Source organism: Gymnogyps californianus, chromosome 22 (assembly GCF_018139145.2).
Source record: "Gymnogyps californianus isolate 813 chromosome 22, ASM1813914v2, whole genome shotgun sequence".
In the NCBI taxonomy this organism is placed as follows: domain Eukaryota; kingdom Metazoa; phylum Chordata; class Aves; order Accipitriformes; family Cathartidae; genus Gymnogyps; species Gymnogyps californianus.
In genome coordinates, this window is record NC_059492.1 from 6,644,829 (window position 1) to 6,656,389 (window position 11,561).

General features: G+C 53.0%; 2 protein-coding genes across 3 annotated transcripts in view; one reads left to right on the forward strand and one right to left on the reverse strand.

Annotated features, from left to right (window-relative positions):
* The window catches only part of KIAA0319L (KIAA0319 like), a 35,728-nt gene extending 30,679 nt beyond the window's left edge, over positions 1-5,049 (reverse strand). Inside the window, exons 1-2 of one of the 2 annotated variants that reach the window (XM_050910060.1) lie at positions 4,951-5,049; positions 3,525-3,691 (exon numbers count right to left, since the gene is read on the reverse strand). In XM_050910060.1, coding sequence (XP_050766017.1) covers positions 3,525-3,666 — 142 coding nt within the window. In that variant the 5' untranslated portion in view covers positions 3,667-3,691; positions 4,951-5,049. Of the gene's footprint in view, positions 1-3,524; positions 3,692-4,387; positions 4,420-4,950 lie in introns of those variants that run through there. The other variant, XM_050910061.1, reaches the window with a different exon arrangement.
* Positions 5,050-5,489: 440 nt separating this feature from the next.
* NCDN (neurochondrin) lies at positions 5,490-9,249 on the forward strand. The gene is made up of 6 exons (XM_050910064.1): positions 5,490-5,616; positions 6,032-7,018; positions 7,227-7,453; positions 7,628-7,852; positions 8,075-8,217; positions 8,519-9,249. The coding sequence occupies exons 1-6, from the start codon at positions 5,515-5,517 to the stop codon at positions 8,953-8,955; spliced, it is 2,121 nt and encodes a 706-aa protein (XP_050766021.1). The 5' UTR covers positions 5,490-5,514; the 3' UTR covers positions 8,956-9,249.
* The last annotated feature ends 2,312 nt before the right edge of the window (positions 9,250-11,561 follow it).

The following is an 11,561-nucleotide window of genomic DNA, read 5'->3' on the forward strand; positions in this document are numbered from 1 at the left end:
GTACGTTCAACAGAGAGAGAAGCTGACATCAGCACCTTTAAAATCATCACCATCCTTGTCACACTTCATCAACACACGGCACCTCCTTCGAGAGCAAGCAGACGGGCAGCCCGTCTGCCCGGGGCAACAGCCGACCTCATTACACTCCGAAGTGCTTGGACTGACAGTCACCCTGACACGACTGTGCACACAGGCAGGGACAAGCACCTTGCACTAACCCGATGGGCCCGGAATTAGGACAGAGTATGGGGGGGGGGAGTGTATACACACAAAAGGTGCATGTATGTACACACACATGCTCCAGACTTAGAGAAACAAGTAACAAATGGAAGAATAACACTATCACTGTGAATTTCAAGAGGATCTTACCCATTCAGACTCAGTTTAGCCTAAAAAAAATTCGCTTTCTGTTAAAGGTGAAGCCCTGTCCCTAATATATCCTGTGCAAAAGGGATATGTGCTGCTTCCCACATCCCTAAAATCCCTCCTCCTCCTTGACCAGCGTTCATCCATCTCTCCTCAGATGTCAGCCCTGGCTCATATATACCACTCAAATTAAGGCTTGATACAGAACCCAGTGAAATTAAGCAGCAGCTTTCTAGTAACAGGCTTAGAACTGGGGCACAAACAGAATGGGGCATATTTAAAAGTGTTCCCAGGGAGGATATCCCTTGTGAAAAATCACTACTTAACACAAGTATTACATTTATTCATCTGAAATTTAAAACCTGAATCCCCATAAGCATCTCCTAGGTATGCCAGAGCCATGACTTAGCCCAGATGATACAACACTACCATGCTGAGAGCATTCTGCTTTTCTTTTAACCTACTGCTAAACCAAGATGCAGAGATTTGAATTGTATTTTGGCCAGATTTCATTTCCAGAACTCTGCTAATGCCCACCTAGGACATGTTTATTTGAAATGAGCCAATATGGTTTCTGAATTGCTGTACATGGATAGCTTAAAACTCAGCTAACTCTCAGGAACGACAGAAGTGAACAGGCAACTCACAACATGCCAGCCCAGCATTCTAGATGTACATTTTCCACAGAACCATACTGATTTTCATCTAAGCAAGTCCCATGGTCTTCGGTGGGCATCACACATTCAGACCACTCTAAGTGCCATGGCAGAAAGCAGAGCTCCTCAGTCTACACTTGCATTTCATCACTAGAAAGATGAAAGATTTTCTGCCAGGAAAATCCACCCAGCCTGTTCACAAAGCACTTCCTTCCCGACAGTCCTGCAGGAACATACCACGGGCCAAACGAATTGTTGTGACAAGAAGCCACACGTTGCTATTCACAGTCTTGCAAATGGGGACCTCCACAGAATCTGGTGCAGCACCTGCACTAGGTGGACATGGACCTGCACCACACAAGGGAAGGCAGCTGTGAGTACCAGCAGAGTTACTAACTGCTTACTGAGAGAGCAGCCCGTTCAGTCCCTTCCACTTCCTTGCGCTGGACCCTATGCAACCACACACGGCAGTGACATACAGGAACTCACAGGCTGGGTCAGGCCAGTAAATCCGGTCACTGACAGCACCAATGCCAGCAGCTTCAGAGAAAAGCACAAGAAACCCGTCAGCAGGAACGTCCCTGAGGACGAGTCCCCTCCTAAGCCCCAGCAGCCTACCCAGCCTAGCACAACACAAATCACAAGACGCCTGCACAGTGGGTGTGCTTAGTCACTTCTTAATATTGTTTTTGTCATTTTTTTCTTCCCTAGTATATCAGTACAAAAAATGCTGCTCTTCTCAGGAACTCAGGAGTTCCTGTCCCAGCGATGCAGCTCACAGCTTTGCTGAACAGTACAGGGGATGGAACGGACAAGAAGAGTTTCTATTAATAAGCTCAGGTTCACAGACTTGCTCAGGCAGTTAATCTCTCCTGATATCAGATTAAAGACTTGACTCTATAGAGTTTTTAGATGTCACATGTAGCCAATTATGTCACCATAGCTCCTTTTACGTAATTCTGCACAATCACACTAATTTCTAGGCAGCCATAATTCCTCCTAAGTTTACCAAACCCTAAGTGACACAAACAAGACCAAAAGAACAAAAAAACTCTACAATGGAAAAAGTGTCCACATCAGGACAACTATGTTCCATATAATTATATTTATTTCCGCACACGCATCAGCCTTCATGGTTTTAACTCTCCCAAGCAGACCAGCCCTCAAACACAGCAGCACTGTCCAAACACCCTCCAAGAGCGACACAGGATTCGCAGCTCTAGCTCTAGACTTCTAAGATATTACTAAAGACAGGAAACGCCACGCAGGAAGCCCAGTCTACAAGGAAACACATGATTCACCTGACACATCATCCAAACACACAGTGCTGAGAACCCTTTGCTATGACTAGGAATACAAATATGTCTTTCTAGGTTCTAAATTAGCTGATTAAGGTCACACAGCTCATTAGCTTAATCAAATCTGTCACTCGGTAAGTGTCCAGGAAGGCCCGGTGAAACAACAGAGATGGTGCAGCAGCCTAGAGAACATGTCCACGTAACTGAGAAACAAAGCAAAACAACCCCTTTTTCAAATCTTGCTGCCATTAAGGCATAGCAACCTTCCAGCAAAAAGAAAGCTGCTGGCAGCTGTCACACGGGTCGATATATACTGAGGTCACCACTGCCTCGAACCTGTAATTCGCTGCAAGTTGAACAAAGACAGAAAAAAAGGCACATAAGAAACTTTCTTAACTAGGATCTGGTGAATGCTACATGCGTGCATGGGAAAAATACCACCTCTTGGTGAAGATGTGGCCTCAAAACACTCACAGGAACTTAACAAGTCTCTCTGAAAAGTCAGAATCTGAACTTTTAAAAAAAAAAAAAAGACAAACAAAACCAAACCCCACACAATCCATTATGTGAAAACTTCCATACAAGCCACTAACTCGGTTATTTACTTGAGCAGGAGGTTGGTTACTCAAGTTTGAACAGGAAATAAAAAAGCAAAGGTAACAATTGCCTGTAGGCAAATACAGACTATTGACATACTGCGTTTGGGGAGACTGTTAAACATTTGAGGGCTAAAAAAACCATTCCTGCCTTCCCAACTTGCTTTGAATATTCCTTAGATGAAATTATTTTCCAGATTATCACTTGTTCCTTTTGCAAAAGAACCCCAGAGATTCTCAGCTCAGAGAAAGCTCTCCGTGAGATACAGGCAAGTGCCCGAAAGCCAGCACCGCGTGTGAAGATGCACAGCAGTAGCTGCAGGACAGACAGACACCCTGCTGCTGACCACTTGGTTACTCAAAATAGCAGTTGGTTATCAGAGCAATACAGTGTTATAAGAAGGGACCCCCTCATGCCCCACATCTCTTCTACCCTTTTGACAGCTCATTTAGTAATTATTAAGGGTGGGGGTTTGTTTGTTTTTTAAACCACCTACAATGTCAAGCAGCAAATAATTCCACTTTCATCTCAGAATATTTTATGATATTTACCCCTCTCGCTTATTTAAAAAATACAGACACAGTCCCAGAGAGAAGAGAAGAATCACCTGCTGAGGAGCACAAGGCACACAGGCAAGCACACAGGTAGAACAGCTGCAGACTTCTCGGCTCCCTTGCAGGTTTTCCCAGGCAGTATCGTGACAGAAATCGGGCGCTAATGCTTAACTTGGCTTCCAACCTCTTCTCCATGGCCTTTGTGGGCAGCAGCGGGGATCTAGAAACATATAAGATATGAAACACAAAAGACCCACCGGCAATTGATATGTTCTTGCACAGATTCAGCTGACGTTATGAAGAGCATGGAGCATTTGTGGAGGAAAAGGAATGTCTTATCTGCTGTGACTCAGTCCAGCTGCTGCTAAGTAACTATCAAGATACGATACTAAAGTGAAGTCTGTAGTAGCAAAGTTTCCAGTGCTGAACTGCAGTGGGCCATCACGATGGCCTTTCCCATCACCCTTGTGACTTCTTCCTCCAGACCCCACCACTTTCAGTGACAAAATATCCAATAATCACAGTCTACTGGATTCCAAAGACACGTTTGAGAAGTCTCGGTTTCAAATATGCCACAGGGAATGGATACCCAGCCAGCAGCACGAGCATAACGCTGGCACTGATAAACCCAGCACATCTGCCTGGCGATGTCATCACTTGCACGTTGGTGCTGGCTGGTACCAGCCAGAAACAAAGAGAAACAAGACAGCAATGCTGAGAAACACAGAGCTAAAGACCTGTTTTGCCTCATATTTTGCTCCGCAGGGCAAAGATCACGAAAGCACTGATGCTCCTTCTCAGCCTTTCTAATGCCAAAGGCTCTTTTACAGCCTCATGTGTTACTGAAATCTAAATTAGCTCTAGCTGATGTGATATGAAAACATTAATCATTTCACAGCTAATGAATATTACCTACTTTCAAAGAGTAACGAAGCACCATTAGGCACAAGGAGTTAAATCTGCCATTTCTGGAGAATCAGAAGGGAATATTGTTACAGATCTGAGCAGCCGTGCGCTGCTGCAGCACCCACCGTCCCTTAACCCCGCGGGAATTTCACCCCGCCGCCCGGCAGCACAGCGCGTCAGCCGCAGGAGCACTCAAACGGCTGGGCACAGCCGGAAAACTTCACGATGGGAGACGTAAAACCGCGGCTCTTCAGCCAACAGGTCGTTAAGGAAACTTTCCAGCCCCCCCCGCCCCGGTCTCCGCTCCGCCAGCCCCTCGCTCCCACGGGGGCTGCCCACGCGGGACGAGGACAGCTCGGTCCACGCTGGCCGCGGGGACTCGGGACCGGGGCGTAGGCGCCGACCAGCCGGGCTCGCCTCACACCTGCTCGGCTGGCAGGACACGCCGAAGGCGGAGGCCCCGGCCCGCCCGGTCCCGGCACGGAGCCGCCCGCAGCCTGTCAGTGCCCCCAGGGCCGGGACAGGGCCCCGCCGGGACGAGGGAGCGCGCCGGGCGGCCCGGTGGGTACGTACCAGGGGCGCATGGCGAGGCGAGCTCGGCGGCTCCGCGGCGGCCTCAGGCGGGCGGCGGGGCCGGGCGCCGGGCGGGGCCGGGCCTCCAGTGCGGCGGGCCGGGGGCAGCGCGGCCTCCTGCCCCGCGGCCATGGCGGCGGCGCCTCGGCGGCAGCGGCGGGCGCCCGCTCACCCTTCACCCGGAAGTTGATCCGCCGCTTAACCCGGAACCGGGACCGCCTCTACGGGCGCCGTCCGGTCAGTGCCGGGCTCCGGAGCCGGCTGTCCCGGATCACATCGGCGCGGGGCGGGGCGGGGCGGGGCGGGGCCGCCCTCCCGCAGCCAGCGGGCGAGGAGGCCGCGCAGCCACAGGTGATTTGCCCACAGGCCGCGGGGAGGCGGTGGCTTCGGGGACTGCCCAACAAGGCGGCAGGCGGTTGGTCGGCGGCGCGGCGGCGGCGCGCGGATTGGCTGGGAGGCGGCACGGCGTCGGTGGGCGGAACCCTGGTGAGGGAAGGGGCTGAGAGACCCCGGGTGCCGGCGGCGCCGGTTTTACTCCCTGTCGGTAAAGCGGCCTGCCTGGCCATGGCCTCGGGCTCCGGAGACAGAAACTCGACGCTGAAGAGGTGCCTCGGTGTGCTCAGAGACGCGAGAAACGACAGCGAGCAGTTCGCAGCCCTGCTCCTGGTAAGGAACCGCGGCGGGGCGGCGCGGTGGGCGCCATCGCCTCAGGAACGGGCAGGGGGAAGGCGAAACCCGCCGCTGGAAACGAGAGTGCCCGAGCTGCTGTTTGCAGCCCTGCTTGCTGGCGCTGGGGGCTTCGGGGCAAGGTGCTTCAATGCCTTGGTGTTCCCATCGGCAAAGCGGAGGGAGCCCGGCCTTGGCTTGGGTGTGCTGGGGGTTAGTCGGTGTTGCTGCACTCTTGAAGCACTGTGGTGAAGCTCTGGATTAGCGCTCAGACCAAGTGCCTAGCTCAGTGATCAGGGGTTCACTTTTCCGTACTAATGAAAGTTGTTTAGGCTTCTTATTTTCCGCATTCAATCCTGTAAATTTAGCAAAGCCTCTCGCTGTGCTGCGCACTCACCCCTGGTTTGCCTTACAGGTGACCAAAGCGGTCAGAGCTGGAGAAGTAGACGCTAAGACCCGTCGCCAGATCTTTGACGCAATTGGATTCACGTTTCCGAATCGCCTGCTCACCTCCGGGCAGCCGCCGGCAGGCTGCCCCGAGCACACCTTCCGGGCACTGGGCCTTACTCTGTTGGCATGTTTCTGCACCGATCCAGAGTTAGCTGGTCACTCCCAGATCCTGAACAAAATCCCAACCTTCAATGACATCCTGGTTTCCCCCTGCAATCCAGACAGCACGTCCATGATCGATGATGTATACCAGTGCCTGAGTGCTGTCATGGCCACTACCAGGGGCCCCAGAGAGTTGGTGACCAAAGGGACGGTGTCTGCCCTGTGCCAGGCCTACGTGAATTGCAGTTATGGCTCTGACCGTGCCTTGACGTTGCTCTTGGGGCTGTTGGCCGTAGCAGAGGCGAAGTGCTGGCAGAGAGATGCTCCACACCTCCTGGCCGTGCTGAGCAAGCTCTCCGATGATTTTCTCAAGGCTGAAGACATGACCAAATTTGAGTTGTGTGAGGTTCTGCCTCACTTCATCCCCCTGTCGCCACCGCTCACGCAGGACTCGCAGGGCTCTGAGTGCCTCCATAGACTTTACAAAGGGCTGGCTGACATCTTGGGCAGTAAACTCAGCCAGTCGCAGCGGGACCCTGCTCTGAAGCTTGCTGCCTGCCTCATGCAGGCCTGTGGGTCAGAGTGGATCCCAGCAGGGAGTGCTGGAAGCAAGTTCCTGGCCTTGCTGGTGAACTTGGCTTGTGTGGAGGTCCGCCTGACCCTGGAGGAGCCAGATCCTTTGGAGGTGGAGGGGAAGAAAGAAGTGGTAACAGCCTGCTACGTCCTTATTGAGATGGGGATCCAGGAGTGCCTGAGAGAAGAGAAGCCGCTGCTACAAGAGGTGCAGAAAATGCAGCTCATGAGGATCATGGAGGAGGCGTTTGGAGCTGTAATATTCTACTTGAGACAGGTAATGCAGGGCTTTCAAACAAAGAGCATGTTTTTGTGGGTTTCTCTGGGAAGCTTTGATAGCTGTTCACTGGGATGCTTAATGGGTGCTCAGCAGCTGTGTAGAGCAAAATGTGCATCTTGGCCCACTGTGGTTTTCATACCTGCGGTGGCTCGATAGGACAGTGGCCCTAACGTGTCATTTTCTGTCTGCTTCCTTCTTCATGCAGGTTAAACAGGAGGAACTACAAGATCCTTTCATATTTGCTTCTGTTCGAATCCTTGGAGCCTGGATGGCAGAAGAGACATCCTCCCTCAAGCAGGAAATCTGTGAGCTCTTGCCTTTCCTTGTTCATTATGCCAAGAAGCTTTTCAAAGAGGGCAGCCCAGCTGCGAGTCTTCCGCAGCCAGAGGCGGTCAGCACCGAGGGCTCTGGCTTACCCCAGGATGCTCTGAGGTGCGTATTTTAAGCACAGAGTTGATCCATTTTAGCACAAACCTGCTCAAATCTTTTTCTATTTTCCATTCTCCCTGCAGGGCCAGTTCCGTGGCTCTTTTTTCCCCCAGCTGGATGTAAGTGCCGGGCTTAGACCCATTCTACTTCGTGTTCCCAATTTCTTTCCCCTTCCAGATTTCTGCTACCTGGCTTTTGCCATTTAACAGCAGAGGACAGGCCCCGGGACATCCTCATCTCAGCAGGGGCACCAGCACTGCTGTCTGAGTACTTCCTCCGTCAGTGGGAGGTGCTGACCTCCGAGCCCAGGTCCCTGACTCCGCTGACAAGCACTGAAATGAGCCTGCAGACTGCCTGTGGGATTTTCCTTAACCTGGTTGTGACTGCACCGGACCTCATCAGGTAACAGAGCCGCAGGAGCTTGCTTTAAGATTGTCAGTGGGAAGAAAGAGGGTGCATTGTGAAACGAGCTTGCAGGATCTTTTAAGACACTATGCTGAAAAAGGGATGTCCCTTTTTCAACACCAATTACGTTACTTTTTTGGTGCTGCATTTAACCTTGACATTTTCAGGTGCTTCTGGCTCTGCTCAGGAAACGTGTCTCTGGGTTTGCTTTCTCTCTAGACGAGACAAAACCTTTTCCTCCTTGATGGACATGTTGCTGAAGTCTCTTCCGCTTCTGCTGCCCCAGAAAGATCAGCTGGTTCTAGCAGCCAACATTGCCACTCTGGGCCTGATGATGGCCAGGATCCTTGCAAGTTCAGCAGGTAAGAAGAGCTCCCATTGGCAAAGCCGCACGTTGCTTTGCATGGTTGGGCTGGAGAAAGCGAATACAAGGGAAACAGGTCCAGTTTCTGTCACTGGAAAAGTGACAAACCCAAAAACCTGGAGGAGCAAGGAATATGCAGAAAATTCAGCAGGCCGACGCGCTGGGATTAAGAGATTTCTAGGGCAGGAGGATGGTATTCTGCTCTCCCTGAAAGCCCTGCTGCAGACAGACGCACCGAAGGGTCCCTCCTTCGGCCGAGCGAGCTCCGTATCGAGTCATTCATTTCCTTTTTCTTCCAGTTCTTCAGGGGACTCAATCTGCCAAGGAGTTTTTCGGAGCCGCCATTCGCTTCCTATCACAGGCCCACACCGCCCAAGCAGACCCCGGTAGCGACGGCTTGGCCGCGGCCGTGTCGCCTGCCTACGCGAGTGCCTGGGCTGACGTCGGCGAGCTCTGGTTCCTGGGGATGCAGGCCTTGGCCGGCTGCGTGCCGCTTTTCCCCTGGCTGCCGCAAGCCGTCCTCCGGGCACGGTGGCTGGAAGGCCTCTCGGAGTTCCTGACCCGCGTCGCTCCAGCCTCGGTGGATTTTGAACTCATCGCTGCTTTCCAGGGCGTGTTGGTAGAGCTGGCCAGAGCCAGCAAGCCGTGCAGGGACGTGATCCTGTCACACCACGGCAGGGAGTGGGCCAACCTTTACGGTATGGCAGCTTTGGAACAGTGTCTGTCTGAGCAATGAAGAGCCAGCAGCACCCTGGGGTGGGGAATGAAGCCGGACACCTGCACAAGATCTGTTCAACATTTCTCACGCGCCCTTTGGTGCCAGGTGGGGACAAAAAACATTTAAATGACCAAACTTTATAAAACTGGAGCGACGCAGCAGAGCTCAGCGGGATTTGCACTGTCCGCAACCTGATGTGCAGAACTGTTGCTGCCTCAGAACATTTCAACATGCACCTGCTTGACCTTCTGTCAGTATTTCTTTTTAAAAACAGCCTGGTTTATTATTAAAGATGTTTTCTGTTGCTTTGTTTTTCAAACATTCCTGCAGTGTTGGGATTTATTTCTGCCCAGGACCCTGAGAGGTTGCCTGCTTCTCCCTTTAACATGCTCTCCCAATTTTGTCGCAGCGAGCCCTTCAGGATGTCACCTTATTTTATGTCAGAAGCCTGCACGCATTAGTAAAGTAACTTGGCGCTACACATAGAAGCCTGCAAAGGGCAGGAACCGGAAAAGCTTTAATATTTACCGATAGCAGTGAGAATAACTCTGTAACGTGGCACAGCCCTGTCCCCTTCTGGTGTGAAGATGCACGAAGGCCCTTTTGCCGTGCTGCGGGACGACCCACCCCCTGCTCGTATCCACCACTGGTACCATCAGCCCAAATTCATGCCTAGGAAACCTCGCAGCACCGCTTACTGTTGCCTGTTTTGCCCTGTAAAACACCCGCACGAGGCACGGCCGCGGGGGTTGGTATTTGCTCAGGCTCCTCTTGCTGCAGGGGTGGGATGTACGGGGGGAGTTCTGTGCTCTTGCAAGGTGAGGGGTTCAGCCTGCCAAGGCCTGGGCTCTCTTTAGAGCCTTTGGGTACAGATTGTGAAAGCAGAAATGAGTGAATTACACCTTGCTGACTCCCCGCAGACCCAGGAGTAGTTTACGGAAGAGAAAGGCCGCACGTACAATGGGAGTAAATCACTTGTACCACTGGCTTTGCAGCCTGGGCTGCCAGCTCTGGGGTACCTTGTGAGCCTGAGCATAAAAACCTCCCAGAAGGACAGCCGGGACGGGGTGGTATTTCGGAGCTTGTCTGACGGAGGATGCTCCGGGCGGAGCAGAGCTCCCTGCGGAGCTGCTGCCGGCTCCGGGAAGGGTTTTCCACCAGGTGTCAGTCGAGGAGCTCCTTGGGAACCGCAGCCTCGCCGGGGACCGGCTCTCCGGCCAGAGCGGGGCACCGATCCTGGCTGCCCTCAAAACTGGTGCTGGGACGGGCGGGGGGGGCTGTGGAATCGTCTGACCGAGAGAAAAATCAAGCGAGGAGCTGTCTCAAAAGCAGGGCTGAGTCTGGGTGTATTCCTGCTTTATGCCATATTTTTAGCTCACTGCTTTATGAAAGGAAACGCCTTACACAACTGAAGAGGAGGCGTCTGCTGTTGCTCAGGAAAAGTATCTTTCTGATCTTTCCAGCTCAGCCCTGAAAAGTTAATGCAAGTTGGAACAAAGGCGGGTGCTACCAGAAGAAAGCGATGCAAGCCAAACAAGCAAATGAGCCTCCTGGCCTTGGAAAAGAGCACAACTCTGCTTGAGCGTGGGCTGGGAGAGCCTCCCCATCCTGCCAAGAACACCTCATCCCTGCACCGCGGGGAAACATCAATGCGTTGGACGAGTCAGAAACGCATTTCAGATTGTCAGAAAAAACATCCAAACCCTCAAATGCTTTACCTTCGACTATTCCCAGTCCCGTATGCTGTACTGCCTCTGGTCAAAGGGTGTGGGCTTCCCATTAACGAAAGGCTATCATTAGTGCTAATGAGAGATACGCGCCTGTATCAGCAGGAGGGTGCTCTCCTCTCTCCCCCGGCGCTGCGCTGGGCTCGCTGTGGTTAGCAGTGCTGGCTTGGCCGTCGTTCATCCCCGCGGGCAGCGGTAGGAGCTTCCACAACACCTGACCAGAGATCCAGCCTGGGCCTGCAGGAGCCCATCCAAGACCAGAGCAGCCCTAGACCGGAGGCTTTAGCTGCCGGTCTTTAATTCCCCGGCAGGCTATCTGGGAGCAAACCAAGAGTCCAGGGAAGTCCTCCAGTTTATCCTTCACCACATCCTAGGGCAGTGGGGTTTGGCCACCAGCAGGTGCCTGGAGAGGAGCACCTGCCCCTCATTCTCATGCTCTCTGATGGGAAGTCCCATCAGGTGTGAGAAGGACCGTCCATGCCTTGCCAGAGCTGGACCCTCCCAGAGCCCCCAATGGCTCATCGTATACTTGTTTGTTTGCACAACACGAAACACACTTCTCTTGGCTGCCCATGAGCTGACAGAGGACAGGGCAAGACACCGGCCTTGCTCTGGGATGTCACCAGGATGAATGGCTGAGGAGATGCGTTGTGTAGATGCCGGGGCTCCTTGAGCAATATCACTGCTGTCCTGTCCCAGGACATCACTTTCCAAACACGTTCTCGGACAAAGCACCCCTAAAAGGCTGGTTTCCCTCCCTGAGACCCCTGGGCTCTGACAACAGGGAGCACAGCAGGTTCAGGAGGGGAGAGCACAGGAGCTGGTGGAGGCCTCCTGCCATGTGGGCGTCTCCGTTGGCTCTGCTTGCGCCGGTCTGCAGGCTCCAGTGTGCCCGGG

Bases quoted from the DNA above. Each gene is read 5' to 3' on its own strand.
- NCDN (XM_050910064.1), top strand. From the start codon at position 5,515: ATGGCCTCGGGCTCCGGAGACAGAAACTCGACGCTGAAGAGGTGCCTC. The intron at 7,019-7,226 runs GTAATGCAGGGC...TTCTTCATGCAG, and splicing joins TAATATTCTACTTGAGACAG to GTTAAACAGGAGGAACTACA. The intron at 7,454-7,627 runs GTGCGTATTTTA...TTCCCCTTCCAG, and splicing joins TTACCCCAGGATGCTCTGAG to ATTTCTGCTACCTGGCTTTT.